Source organism: Heteronotia binoei, chromosome 6 (assembly GCF_032191835.1).
Source record: "Heteronotia binoei isolate CCM8104 ecotype False Entrance Well chromosome 6, APGP_CSIRO_Hbin_v1, whole genome shotgun sequence".
In the NCBI taxonomy this organism is placed as follows: Eukaryota; Metazoa; Chordata; class Lepidosauria; order Squamata; family Gekkonidae; genus Heteronotia; species Heteronotia binoei.
This window is the reverse complement of record NC_083228.1, coordinates 111,897,533-111,918,367: the sequence shown is the minus strand read 5'-3', so window position 1 is coordinate 111,918,367 and position 20,835 is coordinate 111,897,533. Positions and strand designations below refer to the sequence as shown.

The 20,835-nt window shown below is 42.8% G+C and overlaps 1 protein-coding gene across 1 annotated transcript in view; it reads right to left on the bottom strand.

Moving 5' to 3' along the window:
- Window positions 1–12,625: 12,625 nt before the first annotated feature.
- MME (membrane metalloendopeptidase) overlaps window positions 12,626–20,835 on the bottom strand; it is a 100,589-nt gene continuing 92,379 nt past the window's right edge. The window contains exons 21-23 of the mRNA XM_060242368.1: window positions 16,512–16,607; window positions 16,017–16,093; window positions 12,626–15,017 (exon numbers count right to left, since the gene is read on the bottom strand). Coding sequence (XP_060098351.1) covers window positions 14,918–15,017; window positions 16,017–16,093; window positions 16,512–16,607 — 273 coding nt within the window. The 3' untranslated portion in view covers window positions 12,626–14,917. The remainder of the gene's footprint in view (window positions 15,018–16,016; window positions 16,094–16,511; window positions 16,608–20,835) is intronic.

The following is a 20,835-nucleotide window of genomic DNA, read 5'->3' as shown; positions in this document are numbered from 1 at the left end:
CTGCAAGGCTGGGTACCCCTGTGGCCAGATGCTGCCCCAGGTGGCTGCCTACCTGACCTACTTGGTAGCGCTGGCCGTGGCTGGGGTGTGTGGGTAGCATTACCAAACCCAACTTAGGAAATTCCTAGAGATTTGGGGGTACAGACTGGAAAAGGGCAGAGCTTGGGGGAGGGAAACAGAGTTCAACAGGGTATAATGCCACAGACTCCACCTCACCTGTCAGCTGCTATTTTCTTTAGGGGAGATGATCTCTACAGCCTGGAGATCAGCCATAATTCTGGGAGATCTCCAGACCCTAACTTGAAGGCTGGCAACCTTAGAGGCAGCCAGCCAATAGATACTGTTCAGAACCTACTGGATTGCCTGGAAATCAGAGATTTTTCAGCCTTCCCATTCAGTTTTGGAGGCTGGGGTAGGGATTGGTTTGGACCACAGCTGTGGTGGTGAGGTGGGTGCCAGAATGTGCTGGATGTGGTGGGAAAGCACAGCCTGAGGAAAGTACCCCTTCCATAGTCCCTCCTTCTTAGTTGGGTCTGTTCTCAGAAGAGCCCACACAATGTCTCTATTATAACTGAACAATTTGTGTGCTTGCTGGTGCCTCTAGTCCCGCATGCGGCAGGCAGAATTGTATCTAATTACCATCTTTGACCCTGCATATTTGGCATTGACTTTCGGCCTCCTCACACTCCTAACTTTCTTTCAAGGCACTCTTGGTTCCTTTACTCCCTCCTGAGTCAGGGCTGGGCTGCCATTCACATGAGAAGCCCCCTGATTTCCAACTATTTGACATTTATAGAAACTTTGTTGGTGGTTCAATAGAAGCTGCCACGAGGTCCATTTCTATCTTGTCTGAGATTAACTACTTGGCAATAGCATTTTCAGCATTGCATCACATGCATTCAGTCATAAACTAAACTAGAAATATGCTCAGTGACATCCACCCGAAGTAAAATTAGATGGAGATACACCTGCAGGGCAGTAGGCCCTCTTAGACCTGATGCAGAGAGGCAAGAGACTGTGTCTTCGCCCCATGTTTGTCCTCCTATCCATCCTCTGGTGCATGATCACAGTTGAAAAGCAAATGTTCCTGGCTTGCAAGGTCCATTTCCCCCCGGAGTTGAGTACTGGATACATTAATATTGCTGATGTGCTCATGGTTTAAAATACTTGTGAGTGTTTTCATGTCTGAACAGTTGCTGGCACTCAGAATCATGTTGCTGCATGTTCAGGACCTACTGGATTGCCTGGGAATCATAGCTTTCTCAGCCTTCGCATTCAGTTTTGGAGACTGGAGAAATTCATGCTGGGGAAGACTGAGAAACATAACTTAGAGAGGAAGGATAGGCCTGAGATGAACCTACAGAAAGCTAAGGCTTGCAGCTTGGGCACCTGTTGCATGCACCTTTGGGTGTATGTGTCATCAGATCCTTGGGGAAAACCCTCTGGTATTTTCCAGTGTATTCAGCAAGGACGATTAAAAAAATGTAGACAGTTTTGGGTTAAGTAGGAGAGTGCTTGCTCATCCCTAGTGTGCTGGATTGCCAACACTATCCGAGAAATTCCTGGAGACCAGGAGCAATGCCTGGAGAAGGTGTAGTTTGGGGAGGGGACATCTCAGTAAAACTTTGATTTCATGTTCTGTGATGTCATGTCCAGGTCAAAGGTTAGCCGTTCCAACTCCACCCTCTCCCACAAGGTCAAATATAAAATTTAATGTTACCTTCTTGTATCACTTCCCTCTGCCTTTCCCGCTCCCACCTTATATTACTTGTAGGCTTCTGTACGCATGTGATATGTAATAGTAACCCTTTGGTCTGATATATTTGTGTGAGCAAAGCTGGCTGCTGTCCAGTTATGTTCCATTCAATCTAAAAAACCCCAAACAAACCCAGAAACACCCTGCCTCCCCCAACCTTTTTCTCCATGTTAAGGAGAAATTATAACTCTGAAGACCCTTCAGAAGAACAGCAGCCCCAGCATCTCTGTCTCAAAAAGCCCAGCCAAGGAGAAACCTCACTACTGGTTGTCAGGGATGATGTCAGGTGTGCAGTGGTGGAGGATCTGGCAGAAGTGATAGTGAGGGAATAATATGCAAAGTCCTCTGAGCCCATCTCCGCCACTCCCCTGGAGTACTGGTCATGCAAGGCTGCCATCTGGCTCAACCTCTCTTGTGTGGCCATGAATCTCCTCTCCTGCCCAGTGTCCAGAGTGATTGGGTGTTCTTCCACCTGGGAGACATTCTCAGTCCCTACCTCTCCCACTTGGACCCATCCAGAGTAGACAAGTTGGTTTTCTCAAGGTCACCTCCATGTGCTGTGCTACTCCTCTCTAGCCCTCTCTAGACCTCACAGGGTAAGAGCCAGGGTTCCTGTTATCCTCCTGCATGTCCCCCCATTCCTTTTCCTCTCTGGGTGATCTGGCTTGCACCATTGGTGGTTGGATGGGAGGATAGCTGCCTCTGCCAGGTGGGGGTGGGCTCCCTTACCCAACACCTACTTCATGAAATAACATCTGTCACATAACACTACACCTGCCTCTTGGAAACATCAACTCCAACAAACAGCTGCTTATATTAGTTAGCCCTCCTTTGATTACCCCTCGTCATTGCATTTGTACAACTCAGAGCAGGGGATCTTTTATCTGTATAATGGTAAATCACCAGAAATGTTATCTAGGCATGGGCTGTGACCAAAGGAACTATGTGTTTGGACTTGAGGAGACCTGGGAGTGTTGTGGGCAAGCCTTGCTGGGTCCAGTTCTTGCCTGGGATGCCTGCCAACCTATCCTGAAGTTTCTTTGGAGAGCCCTTGTTAGAACTTTAGGGATGTCTGTTCCATCCATCCATCCATCCATCCTCATCCTCTTCATCATCTATCAGTCATCATCTATTTATCATCTATCTATCATCTATCTTCACTACTCATACAGCTGTTGTCTTAAGCAGAATTTAAAATAAAAATTAAAATAGAAATGCAAAGTTGACTCGACATGTGTTTCCATTCCTCTGCACAGTAGAATTCACCATGGTTGATGGGTGTGCTGTGGACCTGTGTATTTCAGCCTGGGGGAGGGCTGTGAGAGTTGTGGGCACACTTCCCCTGCTTGTCTGGTGGGAATGGGATACCTGCCAAGCTGTCATGTGGTTACTTTGAGGTGCCCGTCAGAAGTCTTTTCATGTCTGCCTTTCCATCATTCCAAATCTGCCTTTTGAGACTTGAGGGGGGGGGGCTGTGAGCATTGGGGGGATGTTTGCCTTGCTTCCGGTGTCAAGCTGGGGGGGGGGGAGGGGGAGGGACTCAGCCCAGGTGAAGTTTTCCTGTGAGTTTGGTATTAGTGGCTTGTTTCTGAGCTGTTCCATAGGCTCCTGTGACTTCAGTGTCTTTTCCAGAGAGAACCCTTGGGAGACCTTATTTGAGGGTCTGTAACTGGGACCCCAGACATGTAATCTGCCCCAGCTTGGGGAGATTGTAGAGGAACAGGTGACAGGATGAGGTTCCCTGTGCATTTGATGTGTGTAGCTGGCAAGGGGCCCATTCTATATACTTTTGAATTTGTACTTGACACCCCCCCCCCCAAAAAAAAAACTTTCCTGGCTTGACTTTAGTCCTGTTGGATTTGCACTGCCACGGTAGCATTGGTTCTGCTGGGCTTGCAAAAATGCCCCCTATTTCCAGTTTCTACTGCAAGATTCTCTGGTTCGACATTAAAAAGGTAAAGGTAGTCCCCTGTGAAAGCACCAGTCATTTCCGACTCTGGGGTGATGTTGCTTTCACAACGTTTTCACAACAGACTTTTTACAGGATGGTTTGCCATTGCCTTCCCCAGTCATCTACACTTTTCCCCCAGCAAGCTGGGTACTCATTTTACCGACCTCGGAAGGATGGAAGACTGAGTTGACCTGGAGCCGGCTACCTGAACCCAGCTTCTGCCAGGATTGAACTCAGATTGTGAGCAGAGCTTAAGACTGCAGTACTGCAGCTTTACCACTCTGTGCCACAGGGACAATGACATTAGTCCATTGTAAACAATGGATGATGGGGCACCTTCTTTGGAAGGGCATAACTCTGACCTTGTAAATCCAATTTGTACAACTTGGAGGGAATGTAGAGGAGAGTTAGCTGGAAATCTACTGAGAGTTTGGTGTCTCTAGCTTGCACAAGATCTGGTTTATACTCTCCTGAACGTCCTGAACCTGCAGCTGTGATTTTCCTAGAAAGCACTCTTCTTGAAGCACCTTCTTCGGTGAGCCATAACTTGGACCCTGTAGATCCAATCCTCACCAAACTTGGGGGACTCATAGAGGAGAGTGAGCTGGAGAATCTCAGCAGGTTTGGTTTCTCTAGAATGCTGGGGGGAATAGAACGGCTGATGATTCTAGCCAGAGGAGAAGAAAAGGCAGGCGGCATCACACCTCACACCTAAAGATAGAATTCAGGAGGACAAGGCAAGAGCAGTGCTACCTTTTGGGACATGAAAAGAAAGGAGGTCTGAAAATGGGGGGCAGAAGGAGAGATTATAAAATTCCTGGTTGTGAGGAAGACATTCAGCCTCTGTTTTACTACATTCCATTCTTACACCTGGGCTTTATCTTATCTCCAAGAAGCAGCATAACCGCATGCTGCTGAAATCAGAAAAAGGGAACCTAAAAGGCTGAATATGTAATAGGTTATTTCTAAATGCTCAGAACATAAAGAAGTAAAGAGCCTATCTTCATTTACCATCATGGATTATGTACGGTTCAGAGGCAGAAGAATGTATTTATATCATCTTTTCTTTGACCTTTGCTCAGAATGCTGGGCTTGCAGAGGATGTGTACAATTATTATTCTCCTTTTTTCTTGTTCAATGCAGTCAATCTTGTTTATGTTACTCACATTAAAGCCCCTGCTTGATCCATGTGAATAAAAGAAAAAAAATGGCAGAAAGGAGAGGGGGTAGCAGTTAATGCTACTTGCTTAGATCATCCAACCAGTTATGTAGTTACACTTGGCAATCAAAGAGAGAAACAGCGAAAACGCAACTACCAATCATAGCCTTTAATGCTACTGGGCAGAGATATCTGTAGGCTAATGATTCACAAATCCATAGGCTACTGATTCTCTTGGATTATTGACTTGCTGATGGCAGTAATATCCGGAGGAGGAGGAGGAAGAAGAAGAAGAAGAAGAAGAAGCTGGATTTATACCCCACCCTATATTCTGAATTTCAGAGACCCAGAGCAGTTTACAATCTCCTTTACCTTCCACCCCACAACAGACATCCTGTGAGGTAAGTGGGGCTGAGGGAGAAAGAGAGAGATCAAAAGGTGGGGTCAGACTGGGCAGGAAACCCCAAGAAGACACTAATTTCCTCAGTCAACATTCTCACTCCACTGTGGGCAGAAACAGGTATTTGTGAGACCGTATCCCTACAACACATGTTCAAAAAGCTTTGAGTTCAGTACTCATATTAGAACCCATACACAGAGTTAGCAAACATGTATTAATTAATCTGAGCCTGCTTCAGTGAGATTGGCAGGATATAAATCCCTAAATTAAATTAAATAAATTAAATGGAAATGATTGATGATTGTGTTTTATGATGATGCAAGCGAAAAGAGAGAGGGTTGATTTAGAATTCAGCCATCCCAAGATCTTTCCCTCAGGGATTAGTTCTCCACCCAGCCCACATGAGCTGAACCAACCAGTGTTTGAGCATTGCTACTAACTGTGCAGGATCGCTTGAAGGTAACACCTTTCTGAAGTTCAGTGGAAATTCTGTTTCCAGGGCTGCAAATACTGGAGAGGACTCTGGTGGAGAATTCTTATTTTCATATGCACAAATGCAACATTCTAACATAAATCCCAATTCAATAAATTATTCTTAATACTCAAAATGGTGCATGATATTTACATCGACACAACCTTTCAGAATTATCTACAGTTTATTCTTTCTGATTTATTTTCTTTTTTATTTAAACATAATGACGTTATCACAAAGAATCAAACTGTTGGATGTGGAGATAGGGCATCTTCAATCAGTCTTTGCAAGGCAAAATAATTTAGGAAGAAGGAGATAGACTCCAATACTAGGCATGTTTGGTCAGATAAGTAGATCTCAATGTATTCGATGGGATGTACATAAGTATGCATGGGATGCCTTTCTTAGTGAAATAAGAATGATTTCATCACAGCATGAAATCCAGAATGGAGGTCATCTGAAAAGTAACACTGAAGTTGCTAATCTGAATATTTGGCACAGTTGATGAGACTTGCCTTCTATTTTTAGATTCTATTGAATTGCATGGCTGATTTCCAGAAAATGTTTAAAGTGTAGATGTTTTCATCTTGGTCCTCATGAATCTTTGGTCTCTTGCTATCTTGACCAAGAATAAATTTGCATATATGGCCATAATAACAATAAGGGGAGGCCAAACTGAAAACAACGAGGGAGCAGGCCTTCTCAATAATGGCTCCCCATTGGTGGAATCAGCTACCAGAGGAGGTGCAAGCCCTGCGGGACTCCAATCAGTTCTGCAGGGCTTGTAAAACTGTCCTCTTTCAACTGGCTTTCAAAGTGGAATCCTGAAAATGACATCTAGCCGTCTTGATATATATGTATTGTACTGTAGCACCTTCAATTTATATTGGTTTTAATCTATTTATCAAACTGTGTTTTAACTGTATTTTATTGTATTAATTGTATTTTATTGTAATTATGGTATACACCATGTCTTGTAAGCTGCCCTGAGCCTGCCCTGGCGGGGAGGGCGGGATATAAATAAAAGTTTATTATTATTATTATAACAATAATAATAATATTTAATTTGTATCCCGACCTCCCCGCCGAAGCAGGCTCAGGGCAGCTCATGTGGAGGTTGCTTGAAATAGCTCTGTGTGAAGAGTGTGACCACATATAAGTACTACGCCACTGTGGATTTTTCTTTTTCTGGTTCTATGCAGTGCTTTTTTGCAGAAAAAGCCCAGCAGGAACTCATTTGCATATTAGGCCACACCTCCTGACATCACCATTGAAAAAACCCAGTGGGAACTCATTTGCATATTAGGCCACACACTGACACCAAACCAGCTGGCACTGTGTTCCTGTGCGTTCCTGCTGAACAAAAAAGCCCTGGTTCTGTGTGGTAGTGTTAAGTCACCTTGTGATACTCATGGTTATTGGAAGGAAGTTAAAATTGGTCTCCATGTAGTAACTTTTTTTTTTAAAGAGCCTAGTGGCATCTGAAGAGCTAAGACCTTTTTATAATAAGCTTTTATGAACTTGAGCTTGCTCTGTTGGATGCAGCAGCTCAGGCCCGCAAAAGTTTGTATTATGATACATGTGTTAGCCTTACCACAAAACTCTTCCTTTGTTTTTGCAATTTTTCTCTAAGTTCAATAGACTCTAAAGGTAACTCTGTTCTCGATTGCACTGTTAGTCCAGAACTCTGCCTACTACACTGGGGTGACTCATTTGATTACATGATAGACATTCCTGAGAGCCAGTGTGGTGTAGTGGTTAAGTGTGTGGACTCTTATCTGGGAGAACCGGGTTTGATTCCCCACTCCTCCACTTGCAGCTGCTGGAATGGCCTTGGGTCAGGCATAGCTCTCGCAGAAGTTGTCCTTGAAAGGGCAGCTGCTGTGAGAGCCCTCTCAGCCCCACCCACCTCACAAGGTGTCTGTTGTGGGGGGAGAAGATATAGGTGATTGTAAGCTGCTCTGAGTGTTTGATTCAGAGAAAAGGGTAGGGTATAAATCTGCAGTCTTTTTCTTCTTCCTTTTCCAAATATGATGATCTTATATAAATACAAGACAGCCTACTTTTCTTCTGCACATATAACAATCCAGCAGATGCTATGTCAACATTTAAGAGTCTCTTGGATTTTCAATTGTTGTGGTGACATTTTCATTCAATTCATCCATGTGGATTCTCTTAATGGTTTGAGTCCTAAATTCCATTGTACTAATGGTGGTGTTTTCATTCAGCCAAATAGCTATTTCTCTACAAAAGACACTGCCCTCAGGATCACCACAGTAAAACTGAAATCTCCTATTGGAAAGATAGTGCTTCAGATATTCCAGCTCTCAACTGAATATTTTTGCAAGTGTTTGTGGAACAGGCTATGTGGAGAAAGAGAGTGGACTTCAATGTGTGATCTGTCTTTTTGTACAGGCCCTCATGGGTGAAAAGGAAAAAAAAAGGTCTGTTTAGACCCAACTACTGAAACACTCAGCGCATGAGGCAACTATCACGTTCCTTTGGTTTTTCTGCTAGTAGCTTGCTTGCCTTAAAAAAAAAACACATTTGACCTCTACTTCACAAGTTATAAAGAAAATACTTTGATTAGACTCCATCTTGATGTTTATAACATTCCTGACTAGTCACAAATCCTGTTTGCAGGTGGCTCAGCTGTTGCTCTAGGATTACAAGTCTTCCTGGCACCACCTTCCCTTCTTCCAGTGTGAGGCCTTACTTCTGTCTTTTCTGGGTGACATAACCACATTACTGAGTGACTCGTTACTCTGTCCAGACTATTGATGAGAAAACATGTGGCTTAATTCATGTCATTTAAAAAAACCCAAAACAATGGTTGAGGCAAAAACTTTGTGTGTGTGTGTGTGAGCATATGCATGTGTGCACACATGTATGGGAGGGTTTATATGCAATTCCTATTGTCTAAAGAGACTAAAATATAGTAACTAAATTTAAAAGGACACCTTATGCAGCAATAGTATTTCCATCTTCTAGAGAACATATTTTCATTTGAAGTGCTTAGAAAAGGGAGACAACAGATGTAGCCATATCTTCTGATTACCTTAATTGCTGGTGCATTGAATGATTTCAGCACTAATCTCTTAATTAAAGATAGTATTCCATCAGACTCTTTCAGGCTTGAGCCAAAATCTTGAGTATAATTAAGCAAAACAGGGATTGACAGATGCTTAACATTACCCAACAAATTTCAGAGAATATTTTAGCAATTTACTGGTTAATTAAAAGGGGGAGGGGAACCTCACATTACATATAATTCTGTAAATCTTTTGTGGGCAGATAGCTTTTTAAAAATAAAATTCAGCCACTGGGCTTGTGACTTGAATCACTTGACTGATTTTACTTTTTAAATAACTTTGGACAATTCCTGAATTTTAGCATTTGAAAGCAATGTAAGTGTCTAGTAAGTGGGGATTTTATGTATGCAACAGCAGTATCCAGAGTTGTTTGTGCTGCTATATCCTCCACAAGGATCCACATGGATGATAATAATATTAATATGTATAAGCAGCAAATCATTGGTCAGGGTGTGTGATTCACAATGTACACAGAGGACTGAATGGTGGTGGAGGAGGTGCAGTGGCTTCTCCTGCACATTGTGAAAATGCAACACTACAGTTTGTGTTGTTCTTCAGTCACGCAGTTGAATCTGACTCTTTGTGACCCCATGGACAAAGTCACGCCAGGTCCTCCTATCTTCCACCATCCTCCGAAGTCTGCTCAAATTCATGTTTGTTACATTAGTAACACTGTCCAGCCATCTCATCTTTTGCCGTCCCCTTCTTCTTTTGCCTTCTGTCTTTCATAGCATCAGGATCTTCTCCAGGGAGTGCTTCCGTCTCATTTGGTGGCCAAAGTATTTGAGCTTCAGCTTCAGCATCTGATCTTCCAGGGAACAGTCTGGGTTGATTTCCCTTAGGACTGACTGATTTGATCTTCTTGCAGTCCAAGGGACTCTCAAGAGTCTTCTCCAGCACCACATCTCAAAAGCATCTATTCTTCTGTGCTTGGCCTTCCTTATGGTTCAGCTCTCACAGCCATATATTACTACTGGGAATACCATCGCTTTAACTATATGGACTTTTGTTGTTTATTATACTGCCCAAGTTCGCCATAGCTGTCCTCCCAAGGAGCAAACGTCTTTTAATTTCATGGCTACAGTCACCATCTGCAGTGATCCTGGATCCCAGAAATGTGAAGTCTGTCACTACTTCCATGTCTTCCCCTTCTATTTGCCAAGGTCTGATGGGGCAAGATGCTGTAATCTTAGTTTTTTTTGATGTTGAGTTTCAAGCCTACTTTTCTGCTCTCCTCTTTCACTCTCAACAAGAGGTTCTTTAGGTCCTCCTCATTTTCTGCCATTAGAGTAGTGTCATCTGCATATCTGAGGTTGTTGATGTTTTTCCTGGCAATTTTAATTCCGACTTGTGCTTCATCCAGGCCAGCATTCTGCATGATGTACTCTGCATATAAATTAAATAAGCAGAGTGACAATATACATCCTTGTTGAACTCTTTTTCCTATTCTAAACCAATCAGTTGTTCATTATCCTGTTTTGACAGTTGCTTCTTGACCCTTATACAGGTTTCCCAGGAGACATGTGAGGTGGTCTGGTACTCCCATCTCTTTAAGGACTTTCCACAGTTTGTTGTGATCCACACAATCAAAGGCTTTAGTGTAGTCAATGAAGCAGAAATAGACGTTTTCTGATACTCCCATGCTTTCTCCATAATCCAGCGAATGTTGGCAATTTGATCTCTAGTTCCTCTACCTCTCCGAACCCCAGCTTGAACTTCTGGTAGTTCCCGATCTACATACTGCTGAAGCCTTGTTTGTAGGATCTTTAACATGATCTTGCTGGCATGTGAAATGAGTGCAATGGTGAGATAGTTTGAACATTCCTTGGCATTACCCTTCTTTGGGACTGAATATAAACCGATCTTTTCCAATCCTGTGGCCACTGTTGAGTTTTCTAAATTTGTTGACATAATGTGTGCATCACTTTAATAGCATCATCTTTTAGGACTTTGAATAGACTGGGATACCATCATCTCCGCTTGCTTTGTTGTTAGTAATGCTTTCTAAAGCCCATTTGACTTCACTCTCCAGGATGTCTGGCTCAAGGTCATCGATTTCACTGTCATGGTTGTCCGGGACATTGAGATCCTTCTTGTATAATTCTTCTGTGTATTCTTGCCACCTCTTTCTGATCTCTTCTGCTTCTGTTAGGTCCCTACCGTTTTTGTCTTTTATCATGGCCATCTTTGCATGAAACGTTTCCTTGATTTCTCCAATTTTCATGAATAGATCTCTTGTCCTTCCCATTCTATTATTTTCCTCTATTGATTTGCATTGTTCCTTCAGGAAGGTCTCCTTATCTCTCCTTGCTGTTCTCTGGAAATCCTCATTCAGTTGGGTGAATCTTTCCTTTTCACCTTTGCCTTTCGCTTTCCTTCTTTCCTCAGCTATTTGTAAAGCCTCATCAGACAGCCACTTTGCTTTCTTCCATTTCTTTTTCTTTGAGATGGTGCAGACTGCTGCCTTCCGTAGTGTCACAAACTTCCATCCATAGTTCTTCAGGCACTCTATCAACACTAGTTCCTTAAACCTATTATTCACCTCCATTGTATATTCATAAGGGATGTGATCAAGATCAAACCTGAATGGCCTAATGTTACTTTTTTATAAATAAAAAAATACGATAGCAGTATTCAGGGCTTTTTTTGAGCAGGAACGCAGTTCTGGCTGGCTTGGCATCAAGGGGTGTGGCCTAATATGCCAATGAGTTCCTAGTGGGCTTTTTTGTAGAAACATTGTTTGTGTGAAACAATGGTGATGTCAAGGGGTGTGGACTAATATGCAAATGAGTTCCTGCTGGGCTTTTTCTACAAAAAAATCCCTGGCAGTATTATTAATTCAGTTCAACAATTGTTTGTATCAACTGTTACTCCATCTGTAGAACCAGAGAATGCTTTTGAAGGTTAATCATGTCTGATCTGAAGCACAGATGGGACCATGTTTTGGTCTCATCTCAATCAGGACTTCACTAGGTGGTTTTATACTAGACAACTCTCAGCTTTAACCCAGTAATAGGCAATTCAATCTCAAGGCAGTTAACATATGTGTTAAAAGACCCTGAAGGGATATTCCTTCTTTAGTTCCATTTGTTAAATCCTCATCTCCACAATAGGCTTTTCTGAGTCTCTGCTCAGGCTCTTAATGCATAAGTCATTATTGTTACCATCTCTTCCAATACACAGATAGCAGAGGTGTGTGAGAGCCACTGTATACCAAGGAACGGTGGGGAATGTGATAGGACAGGTAAATGGAGGTTCCCTTTATCCTCCATCAATCTGTCAAACCTCCTTTCAAAGCCATCTATGCTTGTGGCCATCAATGAGTCCACTGGAAGGAATTCCACAATTTAACTACTCATTGCATTAAAAATGTCCTGATTCAGATGCAGTAAACCTCTGAATACCAGTGCTAGGAGGCAACATCTAGAGAAGCCCTTGGCTCCTATGTCCTGTTTGTTGCCTGTCCAGGGACAACTGGTTGACTGCTGTATGAAACAGAATGCTGGACTAAATGGTGCATTGAACTGATCCAGCAGGGCTCTTCTTAAGTTCTTACTCAGATCTGACTGAAAAAGATCTGTGGGTGGCATGAGGAAGCTCATCTTCTGATAAAGGGAAGGGATTTCATGACCTATTCACTACAAAGAACCAGATGCTGGAGGTTTCGAAAAATAAAAAATGGCTGCTGTAAGCCAACGATTCTGTAGGTGCTCAAGGAGTACATCCAAATGCAGTCAAATAAATAGTAACTAATACTATGTGCTCCTCTGAAAAGCAAGAGTTATAGTCAATACAGAGCATATGATTCAAATTTAATTATTACAATCTTTTATCAGATGACAAATTTGAGAAGTAGAATGTGCATAGGATCTTGAAATGCTCAGAAACAAAACCACTCAAAGTCATCTGAGGTATCTGGTATTTATTTTGGACATCTCAGCATTTTGCAATACCAGAAGCAAAAAGGTAGCTGGCCACCTGAGGAAAGGCATTTCAAATCTGTTGCAACAGATTTAAAAGATGTTTTAGTAGTAAGGTAAGTAAAGAAATTTTAACTCTTGTGTTTGGTGTATAGATCCCAAAGTTTGTAGATCTGGCCTCTAAGTTTCATATCATAAGGATTCAGTCTGTTCACTCTATTAGAGATCTCTGTTTTGAGTATAAATTGGTTGAATAGTTTGTATTCTGATACCCCAGTGATATGGCCCGAACCACATCCCATGTAGTTCAGAATTAAATATAAAAAGTGTGATCTTGTATATTATTACAAATCTCCCCAGTCCCCTAAAAGAGCAAGCTTTGAAAGAAAGCAGGAAAATCTTAGAAAAAAGTGTGAAGAGGTCTTTGATGAAAACCATTGTGATTACAACAAATGTTTTAAAAATTACACACAGTATCATTTTGGCTGAAAAGTAGCAAACAGCAAATTTGGTCAATAGATAATCACTTAAGTAAATTGCAATTTGTCTTTGGATTTTTCTCATGTTAACGGTTGCACATAAAATGAAAAGAAACAGAAGAGGCCTTAGAGTGGAGTCCACAGAACACATGCATCTGGCACAGGCAGAGGTCCCTTGCTTCATGGATAATGAAGACAGAAGAGAGAAATCTTTCACTCCACTACCCATCTCCCATTAAGACAAAAGCTATAGAAGCAACAAGAGAGAGGAAGGTTTACTTCATGGTTTTTCCCTGTTCCAGCAACATGGCAGTGCAAGGAAAGGTAAGGATATTTTAAAAAGAGGGACAGATCAGGGCCCATATATATGCCCCAACCCCCACATGAAAGATCAATCCATGCAAGCCACAAGAGCGTGTTGCTGTTGTACCTCTAGTGCAAATCACCATCTGTATTACAATACTGCCCTGACCTTGAGGCCCAGGCTACCTGATCTCATCAGATCTTGGAAGATAAGCACGGTCAGCCCTGGTTAGTATTTGGATGGGAGGTCACCAAGGAGGTTGCTGTGCAGTGGAATGCAATGGCACACCACCTCTGTGAGTCTTTTGCCTATAAAACCCTGCAGGGTTACCATAAATCAGCTGTGACTTGACTGCACTTTACATACGCACACATTACAATACTAATCTGAACCCTGTTGCTGCCTAGGTGCATCTCTTGAAGCCAGGAGAGATGGACATCTACATCAAGGGCCACCAGTTGTTATACATGACTACTTATCTTACAACTGGTTTGGGATCATAGGTTGTAAAGGCCAGTGGTAGGTCATCTAGGCTGCAGGTTTGATCCTGGGCATCTTCCATTACAAGAGAGAGATAAGTGGTGTGAATGACCTCTACCTGAAACCCTGCAGAGCCACTGCCAGCCAGAGCTCACTAGACTGACCTTGATAGGTGAAGGATCTGATTCAGTATAAGGCAGCTTCACATATATGTTTACTATTTCATGAAGATGTGCAGATGTCAACAAGGTTTGGAATGCATTGAATTTGGAATGCTCATAAATGTTGAATATTTAGGCCCCAACAGATTTCTCTTTGTTCATTCAGTTTCTAAGGCCACCTCTGGAAAACAAACATTTGGTAAAGCACATGAACCGTGATAAGAGATATTAGAGAATCCAACACTTGGATGTAAACTCTTGACTCATTCTTATGTTTCCATGTCGAAGGTAACATCTTCCTTGGTGTTCCTTTCTGTCTGATTAGAAATATCAGTGCACATTCCCAGGGCAGCAGGTTGTTAAGGCTGTGATGCTAAGTATACTTCCATGGAAGCAAGTTCCATGGAGTTCCACGAGACTTGCTTTCAAGCAGTTGTGTTGAAGAACGGGGTAAAACATAAAATAAAGCCTGCAGGTAAAAATGATTTTCAGAACTAAACTATAACACCTTAAGTGCAGGAATTTTATGTACGCAGTGATTTATAGTTTCCCGAGTTTAGTCAGAATAATAGTTGGCACTGGCTATCTTTGCAGTCTGTCTTTCCTTCCGGAGGCTGCATTTGCTTTGGTGCTCTCAATGTTTCTTTGTTGTTCCTTCTGTGGCAAATCCACTTCTGCCACCCACAACATGTTCCAGATCCCTGGGAAGTTTTGTCCTTTGGGTTGCATTGTTCATTGTTCTGTCACCAAACACGGCACTTTTTCTTAGGATCCATGTAGTCTGTGTTGGTGCATTGAAAGGCCTCTGAAAACTCTGGAGTGTTCTGCAATGTCCCCAGGACCCTTTAAAAGAAGACAAACACACTTTGGTATCACTAGTTTGCTTTCAAATTAGCACTTAATAATGTCAGACTTGTGTGCATATATTCATTTCCCCTTGTGGCATTCTTTTGTATGTAAGGATCACGATATAGAAAAGCAAAGAAGCCTTTTAATCAAACTTATTTGGTCAAGATTTATTTCATTCACCCTTTCTCCAAGTTCAGGGTGGTGTACATTTTACCCTTTCTGCATTTTACCTTCGTAACAAATATGAGCAATCTCCCAAAGCTGGTTTAGTAAAAGTTACATAGAACAAAGGAACTCACTGTGGCCTTCCTACACTGAATGGGTATCAATGTGCTCCAAAGAAGAGCAATGTCCATCATCCTGCCTACAATGTTAAGATTCACCTTATGTCTTGGGAGAGCTGTAGTGCTTAGGGTTGCCAACAAACTGGAGAAAGAAAATGTCCTGCCCCTTTAATAGAGACTTAATATGTGGAAGTGGGTATGTGAAGCTTTTCATGGCTGGAAGGTAGATCACATCATTAACATCCCATTAAACCTCCATTATGACTACAGGACATTTTTTCCAGGTTATTGTCAACCTTAATAGTGCTGTGAGAATGAGTCTAAAAGACACAGAGAAGCAATTTAGAGTTCTTATTATAGCAGGGTGGAAGATAAGCTGAGCATATATCATTTGTACTACACTACAACTAAGTCATGTGGGAGAAGTCCATGACACACCTCCTTCCCATATTAATGTCATCATGCCTCCTTTGACCTGCAGAAATGAAGGACTGAAAAGGAGCACCCTGAAATCCTTTTACATAGTTTAGAATGCCCAATGAAGGAATGCTGGGTTTGGGGAATTAAAAAATGAAATATGTGCTGCACTAGTTCCCTCACAGTCTGAAGGAGCCCTCAGATCTACCATAACATGAACTTTTGTAGGCAAGTACTGTTTTTTGGTTCATCTTTTAATTGGAATCACACTATTTTACTTTAAAACACTGACCTGAAATTGCCCGGGCTGTGTGAATCTGTTTTAATGGCATTGACAGCATATTCCGGCCTGAACGTTCCACACCATACCTTAAAATAAAACCCAACAGGATTACTGCAGAAAAGGAATAATTTGAGAGAAGTGTTTGCTTTATTGCACTGAAACATATGCAAAGCTGCAACATAAAAACCCTCAAAACTAAGAACGAAAAAACATATTTCAGTTCCTGTAAGTTATGAAGTCTTTTGTTAAAAAAAAAAAATAATGCACATGGCCACACGCAGCTCCACTTCTCAGATTCACCTCCTCAATGCATTCATGCACTTAGCTGTGATTAACTTCATGTGACAGGCCACTCTCCTCTCAGCTCTGCCACAAAGGCTGCTCGACTTAGCAATTCTGCCAGTTCATATTAAAAGGAGAAAAGCCAGCCTGCTGTTTCCAACTTACTGTGAAATTGTAACTCAAAATAATTTCCAAAGCTTTCAATCAAGTGGGGTATAATACCTGGGCAAAGTTCAGGAAAAACAGCTGCTTGTGGCTGAAGTCAAGGCCTGGAAGCAGTTTCTCTTTCCCATTCTTTTTAACAAAGTTTTCATAGGCCTGTCAAATAAGAAGAGGGAGAAAGGTTAGGCCTTTCTAATGTCGATATCAACCTTGACCCTGGGTGAGAACTGAGGACATGAGGCTGTCCTGGAGCTGCCAAGTTCCTGCCAGGGGTAGAGGATCCCCAGATTTGGTGGGCTTACGCCCCCCCCCCCCGGCAGGGAGAAGGCTGCTGGGATGGATACCTGTCCCCCCCAAGAGAACTGTCACCATGCAGTATGTGCAACTCCTAGAACTGATGTATTGCACCGGGCACGTCACACAGGGACGCTCTAGGAATTCATGGGAAACTCTATGGTTTCATACAGGGATGTTCTAGCAATCTGTGGGGAAACTCTGTGGTATGCAGGGGACTTGGCAACCCTATGCTGTCCAGCTGATCTGGCCTATGAAAAACAATAGGAGGCTACGGAGCCAGGATGATGTAGTGGTTAGGGCTGCACTGAGGAGACCCAAGTTAAAAACCTCACTCTTGTCAAAACTAACTTGGGGGGCACCAGGTCAGTCAGGATCTCAACTTACAGGATTTTTGTGAGGGAGGGAAGAAATTCTGGCATGCTGACACAAGTCCTTGGGGATATATAAATAAACATGGTACATAAACTGCAGGAAGCTGATAAACCCCATGAATTCAAATAATGAAACTCTGGGTAAAACCAGGTGAAATGCTGGAAAAGCCTGACTGGATCTTTTTATTGGTAAATAGGAGTTGTAGGGGATGTGGAATGGTATAATATAGCCTGATCTCATCAGATCTTGGAAGCCAGGCAGGGTTAGTACTTGGATGGGAGACCACCAAGGAAGAGTTTGCAAAAGAAAGCAACGGCAGACAACCTCTGCTTAATCACTTGCCTTGAAAACCCTACAGGCTCACCAAAAGTCAGTTGCAACTTGATGCCACTTCACACACACACACAGAGCAGTTGTGGGAAATCATTTTTAATTTTTTTTATGTGCACCTGTATTGTGCGTCTGCACCTGGAAGTCATGGTGACTGACCCCCATCGAGGGTGCCTGAAAAAAGCCTGCCCCTGCCCTCCCTACTCCTGGTGTTCCAAGGTGGTCTCCCATCCAAGTACTTGCCAGTCAACCCTGTTTAGCTTCTGAGATCTGACAAGATGTGGCTTGCCTGGGCTACCTAGATCAGGGCTGTTGTGAGGAATCATGACTCAGACAGAGCTTGTGTTCCAGGAAGACAGGTTAGCACTCTTCCCCTTCTCCTCTTTCCACATTTTCCTGCAGCCCAAAATCAGACATCCTGCATGTTTTCCTCAGCTGTGCAATTAGCAGCTTTGCTTGAGGCTGAGAAAGCAGTATGGGAGAGAGTTAACACCCTGCCCTCAGCCTGGATTTGGACTGAGGCTCCCTATAATTGTTCTTTGCTGATTTTTTTTTTAAATGTTGGAGAGCTGATCACAGACACTCCAGCATCTTTCATGTGTTTAAGCTCAGCACTAATTGTGAGTGCAGAGTTATAGGGCTACCAAGACCCTGGTATGCCCACATGTGATGCTCTAATTTGGCAAACTGATAATGCTGTTCAAAAGATGCCCTTGGCTAATCTAAGAGATCTCAGATGTAATAGTTAGAAACAGCAGTGCCACAACAATTCCAATTTCTAGCATGTGAGGAATCCGATTGTTATAGGAAAATAACCATTGGGACCATTTAATTGTAGGATGTATATACCATATAGTGTCTCAAGGAATATTTGTAATCAAGCTAGGGTTGAGGAAAAGCTACTATACATTCAACATACATTTGGATCATTAGTAAAAACTGTTTCCTTTACCCATTATAATCACCTTGCGCTGGTACGAGAAATCAAAATGGGATATAAGAAAGAAGCACAGTCTTGGGTATCTTATGCCAGTATAGTTCATCTCAGTTTACTGGGCTTTATGCTGGTGGGAAAATTCCTTAGGAATTTTCAGCGGAAGATAAAAGAACTTTAATCTCTGTATGGGCAGCAAAAACATTATGATCTTTACTGGAACGCACTTTGTCCTGGACCTTTGGCTAAATTGCCTAGGCGTTCTGTACTTTTGAATTAAGATAAAGAGACTATAGGGAAAATGTTTTTTTCCATTACCACATCTGAGAAAGAGTCTGAGGACTCACAATTTCATCAAAACTGTATTTAAATGTCAGAACTTCTCTGCCACTGTTTTGCAGAGCTGAACACCTCAAGGAAAGTTAGGGAACAAACCTGTAAAAACTCTCTGTAATTCCTTAATCTCATCACAAAACCCCATTAGCCTCCTCACAATCCACCCCCCCCAACCAACATGCTAAGCAGTACAGAATTCTGCCTCTTTTGCAGTCTTTTATCCATGAACTGAGGAACATTTCAAAGATCTTAATATGTGGGTGGGAAGCGGATGATGGGACTGTGCCCTTCTTTTGACTCATCCAAGGCTACGTTATCTTGCTTGTCATTTTGTCCTGTTCAGGATCCCACAAAACCATTTTTTCTCACTGCTTAGAAGGGTCAGAAGTAGAATACTATACTGTGTTAGTGATTTACCACCACAAGGGGTTAGAAATTATGAAATAATGGAAAATGGCTTTGGCTTCCTTTGTTTTTCCTCTTAATTTTGCCTCTCATCTTAAAAAAAAATCAAAGCAAATAATACATATGATTATATAGCATCCCAAAATGGTATAGTTCTTTACAAATTATTGTTTTGACTATTTTTTTCATTGCCTCTTATAATAAGTCAATTTTGTTAATAATGTTATATTCCAGGGTCACCTATGCCATTCCTTCTTTGGTGGGAACTCTCCCATCAATGACTTCCATTTTGCAGTGATATTTTGTAGTGATTTTCATTTTGCTGTGATGTTTCTTAGTAACACATTTTAAAATTTATCAGGGGAAGCATGATATTGAGAAATGTGTTTCTTTAATAACCAAACACAGCTGGGATCTTCAGGAAATTAACAAGGCTCACAGTCACAGAATGTAGTTCATGATCATGTCAAACTAATGACTCTTCTTTGTGTATTACCCATAACTTACCTTTTCCTGATGATATGTGGTGAATGGCTCCATATTCCATGTAGACTGCACTACAGTCTTACCTAAAATCTCTCTCTCTCTCCTTCTCTGTGTGTGTTTGTGTGTGTGTGTGAAGTGTCACCAAGTCACAGCCAGCAACTCCATAGGGTTTTCAAGGCAAGAGATGAACAGGGGTGGATTGCCACTGTTTGCCTCTGCATAGCAACCCTGGCCTTTCTTGATAGTTTTCCATCTAAGCACTAATCAGGCTGACTCTGCTTAGCTTCCAGGTAGGGTGACCATAATGTCTGAAGGCCAGCCAGGGACACGTTGGGAGGGGGGGTAGGTCCCATCGTTGTGGGGCCCAGGGGGCCGGCGCAGCGGCACGCCGAAGCAGCCTGTCACTAATAACACAGGTCGAGATGCAGGACAGGAACCCGGAAGTGACCGACAGGCTGCTTCAGCGTGCCGCTGCGCCGGCCCCCTGGGCCCCACAACGATGGGACCAATGCCACAGGGACGGGCTCGAAACACTCTATAACCCCTCAAAAGAACAGCAGTCTAGCTCGCTTCCCCCGAGCCCTGCCGCCATAAGCCTCAAGGGGGCTCATTTTGCGGCATCTCCCGGCGGGAGGGTGGCACCCGCACGGGACACATATCAAATGAAAGAGGGGGTGCAGGGCTATCAGAAACAGCCGGCGGAGGGAGTCACGAGACCACCCCACTGGGGGATCCACACCCCGAAAGTGATGAAGGTGGCGCAGACAGAGCCAACAGAGCCAACAGGACAAAATAAATAGGCTGCATTATGCAGCACAGTTGAGAAAGTGCCTTATCCCATATACTGATGAAGTAAATACAGGATCTGAGAACAAAATTGCACCAGAAGACACAAACACAAAGCTCCCTTACACTGAATCAGTGCTTGGGTCCACCAAAGTCAGTATTATCTACTCCAGTCACAAACACAAAGCTCCCTTACACTGAATCAGTGCTTGGGTCCACCAAAGTCAGTATTGTCACATAAGAACATAAGAGAAGCCCTGTTGGATCAGGCCAGTGGCCCATCCAGTCCAACACTCTGCGTCACATAAGAACATAAGAGAAGCCCTGTTGCATCAGGCCAGTGGCCCCTCCAGTCCAACACTCTGTGCCACATAAAAATATAAGAGAAGCCCTGTTGCATCAGACCAATGGCCCCTCCAGTCCAACACTCTGTGCCAC